General features: G+C 36.1%; 2 protein-coding genes and 1 non-coding gene across 3 annotated transcripts; 2 read left to right on the forward strand and 1 right to left on the reverse strand.

Moving 5' to 3' along the window:
* The first annotated feature begins 1,796 nt into the window (after positions 1–1,796).
* On the forward strand, positions 1,797–1,903 carry LOC125588022. Its single transcript, XR_007324418.1, has one exon. It is a non-coding gene; the product is annotated as a small nucleolar RNA R71 (small nucleolar RNA).
* A 2,724-nt stretch (positions 1,904–4,627) lies between these two features.
* Positions 4,628–5,485, reverse strand: LOC125587129. The gene has a single exon (XM_048757286.1). It carries the CDS (start codon positions 5,483–5,485, stop codon positions 4,628–4,630), a length of 858 nt encoding a protein of 285 aa, XP_048613243.1.
* Positions 5,486–16,132: 10,647 nt separating this feature from the next.
* On the forward strand, positions 16,133–18,773 carry LOC106399820 (lysine histidine transporter 2-like). The gene is made up of 7 exons (XM_013840270.3): positions 16,133–16,527; positions 16,616–16,999; positions 17,474–17,867; positions 17,968–18,073; positions 18,167–18,258; positions 18,342–18,410; positions 18,511–18,773. Exons 1-7 carry the CDS (start codon positions 16,346–16,348, stop codon positions 18,607–18,609), a joined length of 1,326 nt encoding a protein of 441 aa, XP_013695724.2. The 5' UTR covers positions 16,133–16,345; the 3' UTR covers positions 18,610–18,773.
* The last annotated feature ends 96 nt before the right edge of the window (positions 18,774–18,869 follow it).

The following is an 18,869-nucleotide window of genomic DNA, read 5'->3' on the forward strand; positions in this document are numbered from 1 at the left end:
GAATGAGTAGAGGGAGATGCTCCCTCCTCGTCGTCCTCAGGTGGTAACTCTTCAAGGTGCTCATCAGTAAGAGTGCCCATCTCTTCAATGTAGAAGGCTTGCCCGAACACAGTTGGTTTCTTCATTTTCTCCTTGATGTCAAAGTGGAGAACATGCCCTTTACCCAAATGGAGATCAATCGTGCCCTCTTTCACCTTAACAATTACTCCTGCTGTAGCTAAGAATGGCCTTCCAAGAATCAATGGGTCTTGAGCCTCCTCACCCATCTCAAGCACCACAAAATCTGTAGGTATCTCATACCTTCCAATCTTCACAGGTAGGTCCTCTAAGATGCCCACAGGGTACTTCACTGAACGATCAGCTAACACCAGAGAGAGTTTACACTTCTTGTACTGAGTGAATCCAAGCTTCTTTGCAACAGACAAAGGCATCACGCTGACACTAGCTCCCAAATCGCAGAGACATTTCTCAAATACCATAGGTCCAAGAGCACAAGGTAGTGTAAAGCATCCTGGATCCTCTAACTTCTCTGGAACATCAAGCCTTTGGATGATGGCACTGCACTCATGGGTAAGAATCATCATGCTTTCCATTTCCTTCTTCTTTGCAGCTACAACATCTTTCAGGAACTTGTTGTATTGAGGAATCAACATGAAAGCATCGATGATGGGCATTGCAACCTGAGCTTCACTCATTTGCTTGTCAAACAAAGCCTTGTACTTCTCTAGCAGCTGCCTCTTGAATCTACCAGGGAATGGTAGTTTGGGTTCATAGGGAGGAGGAACAAAAGAATTCTCACTTGCTGGAGCAAGAACTTCACCATCCTTCACTGTTTTCTTCTCTTCCCCAACCTTTCCTTTACCCTTGGCTTCCACAATCTTCTCCAAGATTTCATCATTGATTTTCTCATCAACAATCACCACTTCATCATCTAAGTTGATGGCCACCTCCTCACCTAGTTTCTCAGCATCCCTGGTGAGGGTTGTAGGAGGTAACTGCTTACCACTCCTAAGGGTGATAGCTTTGGCCTCCTTGGGGTTTTGGTCAGATTTTCATGGTAGAGATCCTTGCTGGCGAGTCTGGTGAGTGTTCATGGAAGCAAACTGATTCTCTAAATTCTTGACTGTAGAAGCAAGATGTGAGAACTTGTTGTTGAGCTCATTGTAGCTCCCATCAATCTTGGAATGAAGGTTTTCAACTCATATCCAACATGCTTCTCACTTCTAGTCTGAGACTCCAAGATTTGTTTCAGCAGGGTGTCAGTGCTGCTCTCTTGAGGAGCAGAGGAACCAGATGAGGGGTTTTGCTGAGGTTGATAGCTGCCTTGCTGGTTGTTTCGAGGCGGATAACCACTCTGTTGGTTGTTGGGATAGGATTTCTGTTGGTAGTTGTTGTACTGAAAGTTGGGCTCTTTTTTGTACCAGCTACCATTGTTGTTGATGAAACACAGCTCTTCCTGACCTTCCAAACCCTCAACCTCATGGACAACAGGTGGTGTCTCTTGGCTTGGGTTACCAACAAAGTGCAGCTGCTCTTGTGTGGCTTTATCAGCAAGGAGGATGTCTATCTTATCCTGTAGAGCTTTCAACTCTTTCCTCGTCTGCTTATCATCTGTTCGACTGCTTCTGTCGTGGTCTCCACTGTAGACTGCATCACTCTTTACCATGTTGTCAACCAGCTCCTCTGCATCTTCCTCAGTTCTCCCCAAGAAGAACCCATTGCTAGCTGTATCCAGTCTGGCCCTGTACTTAGGAAGAGCACCACGGTAGAATGTGCTCAGCAAGCTCTCCTTAGAGAAACCATGGTGTGGGCATTGAGCTTGGTAGCCCTTGAATCTCTCCCAGGCTTCACTGAATCCTTCCAAGTTCTTCTGTTGGAAACTGGAGATCTCATTTCTCAGCTTAGCAGTTCTTGAGGATGAGAAGAATTTCTCCAAGAATGCTCTCTTGCACTCATCCCAAGTGGTGATAGAGTCGCTGGGTAGAGACTTCTCCCACTGACGTGCCTTATCCCCCAAAGAGAAAGGGAATAGCTTGAGCTTTAAAGCATCTTCGGACACACCATTGGTTTTTGACAACCCACAGTAGCTGTCGAACCTGTCCAAGTGATCAAATGGGTCCTCCAGAGCCAAGCCATGATACTTGTTGTTCTCGATCACGTTGAGGAGTCCTGACTTGACCTCAAAGTTGTTGGCTGCCACAGCTGGTGCTCGGATTCCGAATCTATGACCATGTATGTTGGGGCGGTCGTAAGTGCCAATGGGTCGAGCTGCCCGCGGTTGGTGTTCTGCCCCTTGCGGTGGATCTGCCATATCAATATCCAAGTGGGCCTGGTGTTCTTCTTCTCTTCTAGCTCTAGCACACTCCCTCTCAAAAGCTCTGATGTCTGCTACTATTGGAACTAGGTTTGATGGACCCCTGCTCCTCAAGTTCATACACCTGAAAGTGAAAGGTAGGTGAAGAAGAAGAATCAGTAACAAAACAAAATTAAAATGACTTAGTCTCAAGCAAGTGACTAAATCTCAATGTTTAAATCTACTCAGAATTTGGCAACGGCGCCAATTTGATGTTAGGAGTTTTCAAGGCTCCTAAGACAAATGTTGTAGTATAGTGATTGTCGAACCAGTTCTGAGGGATATCAAAGCACTGAGAATGCAAGTACTCACTTAATCTAAGTGCAACCAATGATTTAGATGGGTTTTAAGCTATGACTAAAACTAGAAAGCAATAACAGAATGATACTTTCTTGACTAAGGAAAAGAGAACTCATGGGCATAGGGATTAGACCTTGGGTGATCAAGTATCGAACTAAGGATGGAAAATGATCAATCAAACTATCAACCTTAAGCCTAGACACAATTCTAAGCAAGCTCTATGTCTAGATGAATGCTCATTTGCTAACATATCTCAAACATCAAATGTCTTTGGTTGAATAATATGAAAGCAATCATTACTAACAAGTCTATTAGCTATCTTAGCATCTTTAACAACAAATGTCTTTGGCAAAGTATACTAAAAGCCTAGGAGAGTTGTCTCAGGCATTTCATCAAACACCTTTCGGGTGGGAAATGCCTATTGATCAACTTTTGAGTGGCCAACTCAGAAGATGCATTAAGAATACTCTACTAGCAAGGAACAAGAATGATCTACACTAAAACATCCTAGAACTAACCTAATCACCCTTAATCTTCCTAACCCATGAATTCAAAAGGTGATTACTCACTAATCTCCATGATTCCTCTTAAACCCATATTGGATTTCAGATTAATCATGTAGAGAAATAGATAAGAAATCAACAAGAACACAAGAACATAACAATCAAAAATCCAAGAGATGAACTTCTCTAGAGAGTTTTTATGTATTTTTCAATAGATCCAAGATAATCTCCTCCTGGTGGCTTACAGAGTATTAAAACATAGGTTTAAAAAATAAAAACGTGCATAATGAAATGACCAAAAGGCCCTTGAGAAAACATGAATTCGGCCAAACAAATAGACGTGGAGCGACCTCGGCACGTCGCTGGGAGAGGTCGCTCCCGGGTCGTTTCTTCGCGAGCGACCTGGCTGTGTCGCTCCGAAGACGTCGCTCCTGGGCCGTTCCTCGCGAGCGACCTGGCTGTGTCGCTCTGAACTGGTCGCTCTAGGAGCTGGAGCGACTTCGCCTTGTCGCTCTAGGAGGTCGCTCCGAAGCGTATAGGGCGAGAGAGTTCATAGCGTCGCTCCGGTAGGTCGCTCTGGCTGGAGTGACTTGAGATAGTCGCTCTGGGCTGGTCGCTCCAGGCAGTGCTCGTCCAAAGATCACTCTAATCACCTCCTTTGAGCTCCAAATGCACCCAAGTGTCTCCAGGAACTCCATGTGGTACTCCAATACCTGATAAAGACTCATGTATGCAAAATGCAACCTAAACATGGCTAAATCTTAGTCTATATGATCAAAATGCACATGGGTGAATGGATAAAACAATGTAAATATGCAAGATATCAATTCATCACACCAAATATTAAAATAATATGTTTTATTAATTTCTATTTAATTATAGATACATTAGTTTTAATTAGTTTTAACTTATAGCTAGATGAATATATCATTATATTTTAACCATCTTTAGTTACGTGTTATAGAGCCATTCTAATGAGACACCAAAACACCAAAATGCATTATGCATTACTTTGACTAATAAAACTAATCGAAATGTTGCTGAAGATGAATCTGGAAGTTGACTCCTTGTCGTGATCAACAAGTGATTGTCACTTATCGTAATGTTTCCCTCCCAGTCTCTAACGTGGCCCGTAAATGTTCCATTATTTCACTTGATTCTCATGTATTGTGTGATGAAGACTCTAAATGGTTCAAAGGGTTAGACTCAAGCCGGATATCCAAGACATGTGAGAGGCACGTGTGGTCATTAGTCTCTCAGCCAATCAAAAGAGGGTTCTCCATTAGTATATACGTATTGTTTTTTTTTTTTGTAACACAGTATATACGTATTGTATCTTCTTCTTCTTCTTCTTTTTTTTTTTGGTAAAATGTTAATATTATACCATTTTTGATTTTCCACAATGTTGATTTCAACTTATTACACAAAACAGTAACTAAAACACCAGAACATGAAACAAACTGAGAGAACTTCAAGGAGGTCTGTAAGTGGAAAAATAGAATTGGAGCAAGGACGGCTGGGCTGACGACCTTGTTGGAAGAGACAACATCCGATCCCTAAGCAGCCGGTCCACAGAAAGATGCAGGACTGATGTTGGGGAGGATACTGAAGTGAAGATGCGCGCATTTCTTTCCTTCCAAATGACATAGATGATGGACTGGAAGAGAAGCTTTGCGAGAGTGGAGGCGTTGTAGTTGGAACGGTGCGGAGGTGATAGAATCCAAGCTGCTGCAGCGTGCAAGTCTGATGGCGGATTGGACCAAATTTGGGAGGCAAAAGCATTCCAGATCACTGAAGAGTAACTGCATTCAAAGAAAAGATGGTGGTGTGTTTCCATAGCAGAGGAACAGAGCACACACTCCCCTGTAACGTTCATACCCCAGCGTAACAACCTGTCTTTAGTAGGCAGACGCCTTAACAAAGCCAGCCAAGCCATGAACGAGTTCCTGGGAATACGTTCCTTGAACCATATTGCTTTATGCCAGTAGACTGTGGCAGCATGCTCTCGAAGGTTCTCCCAAGTGACTTTGGAGGAAAACGCAGAGCCAAAAGTGTCATTGGACTTACGCCATTGAAAAATGTCTGGTCCATTTGATGGAGCTGGCGGCTCTACTGCATTGATTGCTGTCTGGATCTCTTGAATTTCAGGTGACCTTGCAGGTGGTAGGTGCCATGCCCCATCCCTTGTTGCATCACCAACAGAAGCACTCTTTCTCAGCCTCATACTCCGAGGACCGCTCTCTCCTGAAACCTCAATTAGAGGTCCTAGAGATGTCCATGAATCATACCAGAAACTCGCAGAAGCTCCATCACCAATTACACACTTCATATAGTGGGACAGTATAGGTCGCAGTTGCAGCATGCTTCTAATTGTAGCAGAGAAGCGCGTTGAGTCTGGTGTTTGAGAATCTTCTTCTTCTTTGTCAGAGAGAGTTCGAGAATCTTCTACGAGAGTTGTAACAGAAAGAAGAGAGGGGTAGAGAGAGAGAGAGAGATACGATTAAGATAGAGAAAGCTTGAGAGAGTTAGGTGATTGTAAAGACTCTTTATTCATAAACACATATTTACGGAATTTCCGGAAATCTCGGGTCCGGCGAGTATAGCGGCTTCTCCACATTGGAGGAGTGCGGTGAACACCGGGTAAACAATCTTGTGTGTCTCTTTCGTTTTCCTTTCGTTCTTGATTGATTGTGCTTAGATCGATCTCCGAGTAGATTCTTGATAGGAATCGCACAGACACAATACATGTCCAAAACCACGAAAAGTCTACGTTGAATTCCATTAAACCGAGAATTACTAAAGTGAAGGCCACTTTGCTCCCCATGAAAAACACGTGTACGGTGATACACTGGAGACACCAACTTTCGATCAAATATGACGTACGCCCCTCCGTTAAATAAACCGACGACATCAATGAAAAAATAATCCATTTCACGGCATCATCCGTGAGATATTTGTGTCTCTGAGATATTCCATTGGTTCCTTTAATATTCAATCCCAGCCAATCTATTGTATTCATCAATACCCCATGTATATTGTTGACCGGAGAACATCTATTCTGAATTTCATAAAGCCGTAGATTATTATGGTAACAACTTTGAGGCCTCGAGGAAACCACAGCATAGTGATACACTAGAAACAGCAACTTCCATTTTGAAAAATGGTAACTACTCCCATTTAGATTATTATGGTAACAACTTGTATACATTGGAAAATGTCCGGCCATGGCGGCTTAAGATACCGTTTTGACAATTGAAAGCCATGAAAATCATCGGATAAAACCAAAAGAGACAGAACACTGCGACCCAAGGACAACAGACGGATGCTGTCATCAGTTCAGCTATCAGTTCGTGCCAGAAAAGAACACTCCCGAAAGGAGACAAGCACCACACCAATGTTGGTCAAATAATTGAGTTCCTAAGTACGTTAAGTTTGTTAAGTTTTATGTATTAAGAGTCGTAATATGTTATTAAGTTAGTTATTCATTTAGAGTCATGAGAAAGAAGAGACGCAATGCTTAGGAAGAGACACAACTTTTGTCTTGTTCCTTTTTACTGTTTCGAGTCTATTTAAGGTATTGTCATTGTCCTGTAAACAAAAACAATCATTTCTCACACAATAAAACTTAAAGATTGTCTTTATTAAAGAGAGCACCGTGATATTTAATTATAGATAGATTAGTCTTTAATTAGTTTTAACTTTTAACTTATAGTTAAATGAATATAACATAATATTTTTTCGTTTTATTTGTATTTCCACTTTACTAAAAACACTAATTTTTTAATTGTTTTTATTTTATTTCATAATATAACTAAATGATTATTATCAATTACATTAACTCGTAACAAAATAAAAATGTTTTTATTTATGTATAAAACTAAAAATTTTGACTAATATTTTAAATAAAATAAATAAATAAGTATACAAATTAACTGAAAATAACATATATAAATAAACAGAAATATAAAATTATCAAATTTTAATAAATAAATAAAAATAAATGTGATAAATATAATTAGTCAATTATAAAAATAATGTATTAAATTACGAAAACTTAAAAAGTTAATAATATAAAATATTGTTATGGTGTAGAATTTGGTACAATGGTTGGAAATAAATAAAGTTTAATACCAAAACACCAAATTTGGTGTAATTTAAACACTAAATTTGGTGTTATCGTTGGTGATGCCCTACATGTTTTAGATGACTTAGATGACTACTAGCATATTAATCAAACCTTCATCATAGTTTACGTCAATTTTCACTTATACCTTTTTTTGAGAACCACTTGTGCTTTCTGGTAAGAGATAAATTATATTATTTGTATGATAAAATCAATTCAAAATTATTTGTAGAAATTTTTAATCCAATGAATATTGCATCATAACAATGAAGAGAATATTTATAACTCTTATTACTAAATATATATACACAATATGCAATCAGTATAATTTAAAGAAAGAATAATGTTATAACCACAAATAGCAATTTAATATGCAATCAGTATATTATATTCTTTGAATCTATTGCGACTGTTTCAATTTTATGATTTTCACAAGGAATCGACAATATAAACTACGAGACCGAATACTGGAAAGAAGTGGGTAGCAATAAAGGAAAACTTTTTCATTCCTCTTGGCCAGGATGTTCACTCGTCATGCCCTTCTTTGCCTCCTCCATTAAGTTAGCTTTTCATGACAAGATACAAGAATCGATAAATCAAATAACTAAGATCACAAACATATTGATGAACTCATTGTTAGTTTCTTTCTTCTTATTTTATTTATGTAGTCTCTCTTTTAACAAAGAGAAATATAATTAAACATAATCTTTTCAATTTAAAAGACGTGTTGATTGATATGTTTATTTACCAGTTGCTACAGCTCATTTTATATCTATAACCAAATTTACATATCTTAAAGAATGATTTCCAATCTATATTATAATAGATGAGTTTTTGCTCACTCATCAGCGCGCCACGTCAACGTTTTGTGGGCCCCACTTTTAAAAAGTGTGAAAAATGTCAAGTCTATGGCTCGAACCCGGGTTATTGAGATATAAACACCAACATTTATACCACGAAACTAAATGATACTTTGTACATTGATGGTCGAACCTAATATATATTTATGAAGGTCAGAAGCTCTTGCTTCTTCGGCTTCCTCTGAGGGTCGGGCCTACAAGTACGTTATGGGTTTCATTTTTAAATGAGATTCATCACGTTATATGAAAAAAAAGCTCAAGTTTGCAACAATTATAGTTTTCTCATATTGTAAATTGTTGTCGTTTAACATGAGTTTGAGTTCTTTTCTTCACTGTCTCAAACAAGTCTGAGTTACAGAGTTGCACCATGTGTCTGTTCGTAATCTATTTTTTCACCGGTGAACTCTTCATGTCCACATCTTAAATCGGTTGATAATAAATGTTCATGATTTGTAGCCCCTATATAAACCCTATATATATGATTCTAATCTTTGATGAACTCAATCTGCATCTCCACAAAACTCATTGATTCCTCTTAGATTTAACCAACTTCTAGAAAATGTTTCTCTCTGCCTCTCCAATTCGTCAAACCGGCATCTCGGCGTCCATCACTCAACCTTCGAATCTCTCCGTCTTGGTCGTAGTAGTCAGAGCATAGCCTCTGGCTTCCTCGCTTCTGGGATTCCCTGAACTTCAAGAAAGACAGGGAGTTTGTGGGAATCACGGTTCTCTTCTTTGATGAAAAGGTAAGTTAATCTTCGATCTATAACACTTATTTAACATAATTGTTTTAATTTATTTCCTGATTCTTTGTTGAATAATATTATTTGCAGATTCTGTGATTCATTGGTTTACTCCCATCGAACATGCTAATCATTATATGCCATCTTTGAAAGCTGGTTCCATTGTGAAAGTCGATCGTTTTGAGGTTTCTAGGTGCTCAAGCATGTACAAGATAACTGATCATCCATTCCTCATTCGTTTCATCTCACTAACCATTATTGATGAAGTCATCACGGGTGCTCCTGAGATCAATCTTCAGTCAAGATTAGACTGTTCGACAATCTCCAAGTGATTGCGAACACAAACCTAGAACTTCCAGGTATATTATCATATTGCATCTGGGTTTATATTATGTTTTGATATCATAACTGATATTTAAACTCACAGATGTGGTTGGGAAAATATGTTTTGTCCAGGGCTTTGGCCTCACCAAAGAAACAACTCGAGTCGTTATCCGTCTCCTCATTGATCCGTAAGAAACAATCAACACATAATTCCCTTTATATTACTGTCTATATTGTGCTAACGTCAATAATCAAAAATATTTCATACCCAAGATTTGTGGTCGTCTATTTATCTCCCTTACTTATCAATATAATTTTACACAAATCTTTATTTTACTGTTTAAAAGAAACCACAATAACCCAAACAATCAAAACACCAAAAACTAGAATCTCAAAAAAGACGAATCATTAATGATCACCTCTCTTTTTGTCTAATCTTACAAATAAACTTCAAAACAAATATACCAAATCAATCAACTCAACTAAAACTCAACGACACATATATTGAGCCAGCTAAACAAATATAAACTACACGGCCAAATATTTAACAATTTACAAACTTACTTTCACATATGCTTACAAAGAAGACGAAGACGACAACCAAGATCAGTGAAATTACCTAAACAAAAAAAACAGAGTAAGTTACAAAATCTGATAAATACAACTAACAATGATTTGTGTTTACATATTACCCACCAAATAAAAGAGAAACAAATACAGCCACACCAGAAGATACAAGAGATAATCCCAACAGACACAAAGGTGGCAACACCATCTCCACCTGCTCACTCCTCTTGTCTTATAAAAATAGCTTATATGCTCAATGTCTAATTGTCTTCTTATGAGAAATATATATATTCGTTTAAAATCCATTAAGACCCAAATACCAATTGTCACTCATTTTATAGTTATTTCTACAAGTCTTCATATATTTGTTTTAAAGGTCCAGTAAAAACAACAAGTTTAAAAGTAAAAAAACATATAACCAACATAATAAGAATAAAAAAAAATATTACTTAATACACACAACTTACACAACTAAACTGGTGAAAAAATATCCAGAAACAAAAGGTAATCTCAACAACCTTAATATAATTTATGTAATCTCAATAGTACAAGTAACAAATTAAAAAGGCAAACAAACAATAAGTCTCAGTGACACAGCAAGCAACAACACGAACTATATCAATCACATTACTAATACAGTTTAGTCATTCATGAGTGGAGAACATTGCATACACAGTACATCATCAAAACTCTAACCCTATAACAATAAAAAACTTAAAAAACAATGATCAACCCAAAACACAAAATTCACAGCTACAATAACCCTAACAAATATTGAGATGAAACAAGAAATATGTCTACAACTCCGCGCTTGCGCGGGGGCAATGCCCCTAGTATGGTTAATACCTTCTTTGTGTTATTTTATTTGAAGACTTGGTATTTAATGCACTTCATGTAAAATTATGTTTTTGATTTCAATAATTAAAAAGTTGACTATAAGGACACAGTCAACATAGTTTTTATAAATAATGTACTACTATTCGAGGAAAAGAAAATATCTCTTGCAGATCATAAAAACCTTGCTTTCAGAGAGAAAGAAAAAAACATAAAAAACCAACAAATCTGGTTGCTTCAGTACCAATTTTAAATACATAGAATTTTATGGCAGAGGAAGCAATGAAACAGTTTTGCTACAACGTACAAGAGTTAAAAAACGATTTGTTAACTAAGGAATGAATTGGAACGTTCCTGTGGATATGTCTACAATCTACGCAATTAATTATGGGCTATTTGCAAAATTGACTCAAAACTCAAAGTCAAACCTAAAACTGAACCATGTTTTTATTTTGGATTTCTTTTGTCATATTCACCCCACAAGTTCATATTATTCACGAAAATACTATTAGTTTTTTTTCTTTTCGAAAATGGTCTTTTTACTCTCTCAACCTCATCATCTTCAAGTATTTACAAGATTGTCATTGACGTCTTACACCAACCACCATGAGCAACCAATTTGAAGCTCTTAATGCACCTCAAATCGATTGAAACTCTTTCTTTCTTAATTCTTATGAACTAAAAACAATCTCTTTCACTTTTTCTCCATATTCATCCAAAACCAAGATTTTGATTCTAAAAATTCTATGGTTCATAGAGCCATTGAAACTTATGATTCTTGGTGGGTCACTTTTGTTTGAGAGTTTGGGTGCTTGGAGAAGACTTTTGTGTGCTAAATAAGTTATTTCACTGGTTGAAACTATGAAATTAATTTTTTTTTCCAGATTTTTTAGTCCAGACGACTTCTGGGTAAGTCTTCTGGCTGCAGACGACTTACATGGAAGTCTTCTGGTCAATGCAGATGTTAGTTTTGCAATTGACTTTTAAATGTATTTTTCTAGACGACTTACATGGAAGTCGTCCATCTTTGTTTGTTAAAAAAAAAATTCGAGACGACTTCCATGTAAGTCGTCTCAGGTTAGTTTTACAATTGAAAAATAAAACAAAAAAAAATATTTTTTTCTAGACGACTTACATGGAAGTCATCCATCAGACGACTTACACGAAAGTCGTCCATGACTTTATTCCGAGATTCTGGTCAAGCCTTGCTTATCTTGGACGACTTCCATGTAAGTCGTGACTTCCATGTAAGTCGTCGGACGGATGACTTCCATGTAAGTCGTCGGACGGATGACTTCCGTGTAAGTCGTCTAGAAAAAAAGAATATTTTTTGTCTTATTTTTCAATTGCAAAACTAACCTGAGACGACTTACATGGAAGTCGTCTAGGTATAACAAAATATTGATTATTTAATTTTCTATTGGAGGACTTATGTGTAAGTCGTCTAGGAAAAGTCAAATTTCTGACACAATCCGGTCAAATGCAAAACTAACCTGTTTTCCCTAGACGACTTTAATGGAAGTCGTCTCAAATTGTTTTTAACAAACAAAGATGGACGACTTCCATGTAAGTCGTCTAGGTTAAAAATCAATTGCAAAACTAACCTAAATGGATGACTTTCTAGAAGTCTACCAGACGACCTCCGTGGAAGTCGTCTTTGTCAATGTTTAATAAACTTTCATTTTCTCTAAAACTATAAAGACTTTTAAATTTTTTTTTGTTAATTCATTTATATTAGTCAATATTGGGGCTACTGAATGAAATTTATTATTTAATTGGTGATATTTATGAGGTTACCAACATTCCTGCTTAGTAAAGTTTCTAACTAATTGAAAAGACGTCTGTGGAAGTCTTTTACGTTAGTTTTTGTAAATTTGTTAAGTAATTTTAAGATATGTTTATTTAATTTTCAAAAGTGTTAAGTAACTTCAAGAATATCAAGTAACATGGTTTAATGTGTCTTCTTAGATCATAAGATATACTTTTTACTTATGTATCTAATGGAAGTGTTCTATCTTTGAACTTATGTAATGTTTTATCTTTTGTGAATTTGACTAAGTTTTATTGAGAATTCTTCTCCCTTAGTTGTAATAAATTTGCTTAATTTTTTTTGTGTTATTGTGTTTTGATATTGAAGTTGTATCAATAACTTCAAATTTTTTCATTAATATCTCTTCAAATTTGCAAAACAAAGTCACAACTAAAGGAGTACACATACAAATCACAAAACAGACCACAAACAAAACTATTATAGATCATTCCTCTGCAAAGACAAGCTTAGACTCCACTTGATATGGAAGAAGATTCCGTCAGAAGACTTCTAGAAAGTCTTCTGGAAGACTTCCTGTTTGGAAGACTTCTTTGAAGTCGTCTGGAAGTCTTCTAGCGCATTATATTTTAGAAGACTTCCGAGAAGACTTCCCATAAGTCTTCTAAAGTCTGATCCAAATCTGAAAAACATGTATATCACACACATATCTGAAAAACATGCATATCATATCAAAAAACGTTCAAATGGCTTAAAACAGAGAAAATGAGTGGAAAATTAGATATATATATATATATATATATTTTATAGAACACACAAAGTACATATCCAAGTGGAAGATGAGAACCACCTGATTAAAAAACTGCAACAAAAAGATAGAGTAGTGAGAAATACATGAGAGAAAAATGAAAAATTCATATAAAGTTTAGTGTTTTCAAGTCAAAGAGATTAGAGTGGGTTTTGAGAGTTTTAGTTTGGGAAAAAGGTATGAACTTTATGTAACAGGATGTTACCAAATGAATAAAAATCAGACATAAAAACTTACCAAAACGCTCAGATATGTTATGAAAGAGAGACATGGGAGAAGACTACGTCAGAAGACTTCCGGGAAGTCGTCTGAAAGACTTCCTGGAAGTCGTCTGGAAGACTTCCTGGAAGTCGTCTAGCCCAGAAGTCTTCCAGATCTGAAAAACCTGCATATCCAAATCTAGATCTGAAAAACATGCATATCCAAAACGTTCAAATGGCTTAAAAAACATAGAAAATGAGTGGAAGATTAGATAGATCAACATTAATAGAACACAAAAAATGCATATCTTAAATTAATAGATCTACCTTAAAATGAGTGGAAGATGAAAACCATGTGATGAAAAACCTGCAAAAACAAGATAAATTATTGAGAAAGACATGAGACAAAAACAATAAAGTGATATAAATTTTGATGTTTATAAGTTCAAAGAGATTAGAGAGAGGTTGGAGAGTTTTAGAATGAGGAACATTACATTTTTGTTGCAGCCATTTGAGACGAGGAAAGAAAATGTGTAAATTTTTCTTTATATAGGGAGACAAAAAAATCCAATTAGGTTAAATATTTTCGATTCAGAAGAATTTCAAGTAAGTCTTCTAATAGAAGACTTCTGGATGACTTGCAAGTAAGTCGTCCAGAAGACTTCAATATTTTTAGCGGGAAATTAAAATATTTTTAGCGGGAAAAAATTGAAGAGTTCCTAGACGACTTACATGTTAGTCGTTTAGACCCTAAACATAACATCTAAACTAAATATATAACTAAACACTTCATAAAATAAAATTAAACTTAAACAATATTTACTATACACATAAATAAACACATATAGGTAAAAATTTAATTTTTCAAAAAAACATTTAAGCTTTCCAAAATCTAACCCTAAAAATACATACGATACTACAACATATATTGTTAAACCCTAAACCAAAGAATATCATGATTAACTACTTTCACTTATCTATGTTGAAAACTATTCAATTTTATTATATCTTAATTTACATCACTTAAAACTGTTTATAATTACATGATTTTAATTTTTCACCTGTCAAAATATTTTTTAAACAATTTATAAATTATTTTTAAGATCAACAACACCAGACGACTTACCCAGAAGTCGTCCAGATGACTTTCAGTATCTCAGAAGACTCAAACGACTTACCGGGGCTATATCCGTAACAATGAGTTTTGTTTTTTTGTTTGGTCACAAGGGATTGAGTGTATTTTCACAAGGCTTTTAGGTTAATTTTACATTTGATTCATGTTTGGGTATAAATTTGTATATCAAATCAAGTTTTGAGTCATATTTGGCAAATTCCCCATCAATTATCTCCAATCTAAAAACATAAAATCTCTTCGATTATGACTGGTTAGACAAGCTTATGAATCATTCATGTTTTCCACAATTGTGTACGCATACACACATGCCCTATATTTTGATACGAGTGGCCATTGTATGGAGCTCACAATCGCATCAACTGATGGTACATCCATCCCAACAATAATGCTAGGAACTTGTGTTACTAATGGCATGCTGGTGAACGCTCCATAGTTAACAAGCAATTCAGTCCACCAACCTTGGCGTTTATCTTCAGGCGAACATTGGTATACACGTACGTTTGGAAGCATTCGTAAAATCAGATGAATTTAGTTGTAAATACTACTTATATTTATTGACGTCTCGTCTCTCTAATATGGACGCCAAGTCAATTTGGAAAGGTACATTTCCGCTACTATGATAGAGAGAACAGATGGCTTGCATTGAATTGTTGTTTCTACATATATTCTGAATGGGAAGATTGAGAAACTCAACAAGGACAGTAAATTGAGTGATCGCAGAGAAATATATCAGAAAATTCAATAGCGACATTAAATTCAACAGATACATAAAAAAAAACTATATTGCAGGGAAATATATAGGAAAATGCACAAACTCAATAGGGACAGTAAACTCAACATACAGAATATGAGAATGGGACTACCTGAAAAGGAGAGGGTTAGAGGAAAATAAGATCTTCCGCAAAGAATGCCAACGAAAAGGAGATTTAAAATCCAGAGAGATAGAAAGAAAAGCAAAATGAGAGAAACCTCAGATAAATTTGATAACCTATTCTATCTCTTCAATCTATAACATTCTGTAAAAATTAAAAGTTTTTATTTAGTGTTCTGAATATAAGCCAAAACTAAAAATTTAAAACCTAAATCTTATAGCAATAAATAGAAAGTTACAGCTTCAACCAATCAAACCCTATATATAGATAAATATCACGGGGTGCAAGTGAGTCTTTCTAAGCATATGAATAGATACGCCTCTTTCATTGTAGTCGAATGAGTCCTCGTTCAGATGTTGAGTTTGTTACACTTACATCTATATATAAGATGTAAAAATTAAAATACATAAAAACAGATATGATATAAGTGATTTATCTGAGTCTAATGTTGTTAAGATATCAAGCTAAGATATGGAGCAAACATTGTTGGGGGGTAACCCGGATGCAAATTTATATTTTTCACAAAAAATAATACAGTTATCGCTTATATCAAGTCGGCATGAACTAGCGGGGTAATTTATGAATTCACAAAAGAACCTACAAAACAAGAGAGAATAAACAGAACTAGCGGGGTAATTTAGTCATTGTGTACGTACAGGCGCGAGTTAAGCATGAGTTTTCTCAGCTGTTGTTGCCTTATATAACGGAGAAAGACCACAACATTAGTAACACTTTAAACAACTTGAAACTGAAATATGTTTATTACAGAAGATAAATCGTCGAATATTTAAGTTAGATAACTTCAAGTGAGAGAATCTCGAGTCTTCATCCAACTCTTAAATATTACCTAACCCATCTCATCTTCATTCTGATCTTAAAATCTTCTTAATAGCCTCCTCTCCTCTTATCTCTTCTCCTCTCTATATCTCAAAAAGAGTGTCCCTTATACAACGATATGGGGAATAACGAAACGTCAGAGAGTGAGACTGCCGCGGCTAAGCAGAAGAAAGTCGACGATTGGTTACCGATCACATCCTCAAGAAACGCCAAGTGGTGGTACTCTGCGTTTCACAATGTTACTGCCATGGTTGGTGCTGGTGTTCTCAGCTTGCCCTACGCCATGTCCAATCTCGGATGGTACTTTAGATTCATAACGATTCATTTCTTTGACTTGTATTCATTATATATTTGATATCTAGCTAATGTTTTTGGACATTTTAATAAGGGGACCTGGCGTGACGTTGATGATAATGTCATGGGTGATAACTTTGTACACACTGTGGCAAATGGTGGAGATGCACGAGATTGTACCTGGGAAGAGGTTTGATAGATATCACGAGCTAGGTCAAGAAGCTTTTGGGGAAAAGCTTGGCCTTTGGATCATTGTGCCTCAGCAACTCATCGTGGAGGTCGGTGTAGACATTGTTTATATGGTCACCGGAGGAAAATCTCTACAGAAAGTCCATGAACTCCTCTGCTCTGATTGCAAAGACATCAAAACTACATATTGGATCATGATCTTTGCGTCTATCCACTTCGTTATCTCTCACCTACCAAACTTTAACTCCATGTCCGTCATCTCACTCGCCGCTGCCGTTATGTCCTTAACGTAAGTATTTTAAACACATTTGTTAGGTTTTGAATTTATAACTTAAACAGAAACTTACACTAAATGGTCTAATTCAATTTTAGTATTTGAAGCAATTTGATTTTTATTATGCTTTTAGATGATTTTAGGTAAATTGAAGTTCACTCTACAATTTTACTTATAACCATGAGATTTAATTTTTTATTTTTAACTAAAAAGATTTATATCAAACAATCTAAAATGATTGGAAGAATAAAAGTTCAATAATACTGAATTTTAAATCTTTATCAAAAATTCATGTTTGAATAACCATAGATTTGTTTTTTTAATACAAACTTTCGGTTGAATAAATCCTACGGAATCATGTTTGATTTTTATATATGTTAGTTTTTATAATAACTTGAAACTTACGTTTCAAAACCATTTAATTAAAACGTTTATAGTGATAAATTTTGGTTTGATGATATGTGTTTGTATTGTGTGATGCATTAACAGTTACTCAACTATCGCGTGGACCGCATCAGTGCACAAAGGGGTTCGTCCAGATGTAGACTACTCGTCTAGAGCCTCTACAAGTGCTGGAAATGTATTCAACTTCTTGAACGCGTTGGGAGATGTGGCTTTTGCCTACGCAGGTCACAACGTCGTACTGGAGATTCAAGCCACGATCCCTTCGACTCCGGAGGTGCCATCCAAAGTTCCAATGTTGAGAGGAGTCGTTGTAGCCTACATCATAGTAGCCATTTGCTACTTTCCTGTAGCGTTCCTAGGGTACTGGATCTTTGGGAACAGCGTTGACGACAACGTTCTAATGACTTTGGAGAAGCCTGTTTGGCTTATCGCAATGGCTAACTTATTTGTGGTCGTCCACGTTATTGGAAGCTATCAGGTCATCCACATTATAGTGCTTTTTTTTATCATTGATTGAATAAAGAATATATATCATGAATATTGATATCTTTCTCTCTGAACTACTTTGGTGGAGACAGATCTTTGCAATGCCGGTATTTGACATGCTTGAAACCGTTTTGGTCAAGAAGATGAATTTCGATCCATCCTTCAAACTCCGCTTCATCACTCGCAGTCTTTATGTTGGTAAGTCACATGTATTCTTCATTTTATACATTTAAGTTTCGTTAGAGCTACTCCATTTATTTACCCGACTTGTCCTCGCATTGGACCGTGCAGCTTTCACTATGTTCATTGCGATATGTATCCCGTTTTTTGGTGGACTACTCGGCTTCTTTGGAGGATTTGCCTTCGCACCAACAACTTACTACGTATAATACTCATAAATCATTCATTTTTTCAGAAACTAAAGTTGTGATTTAGGATATAACACACATTATTGTTGCCACTGCAGCTTCCATGCATTATTTGGCTCATTCTCAAGAAACCAAAGAAGTTTAGTCTATCATGGATAATCAACTGGGTATGTTCTTTCTCTTTTTACTAATGATCAACGGCTCTTGTTTTTTTATTGTACACTAATAATATTTTTTTTGGGTGTTTTGTAAAAATGAAAATTGCAGTTTTGCATTATAGTAGGAGTTATTTTGACGGTCATGGCTCCCATTGGTGGCCTCAGAACTATTATTGTCAACGCAAGCACCTACAAGTTCTTCTCTTAGATTTCTTCTTGTACCACAAAAAAAAAAGTAGATATAAGGAAATAAGCCACGGCCAGTCCAGTTTTCTATGACTCTCCGTTTTGTTACTTTTAAGGTTTTAGTATAGTTTAAGACTCGTAATTTATGTAATCTGCTGCTTTATATTAAAACTTCATATTCCGGTTCTTTTGTTATTTCGTATCTTTATGTGCTGCCGTATGAGAAGTACAGAGAACTTGATCACTAGCATCAAGTGCAGAGGCTATGTTATCTACTATAAC

This window comes from Brassica napus, chromosome C5 (assembly GCF_020379485.1).
Source record: "Brassica napus cultivar Da-Ae chromosome C5, Da-Ae, whole genome shotgun sequence".
Taxonomy (NCBI): domain Eukaryota; kingdom Viridiplantae; phylum Streptophyta; class Magnoliopsida; order Brassicales; family Brassicaceae; genus Brassica; species Brassica napus.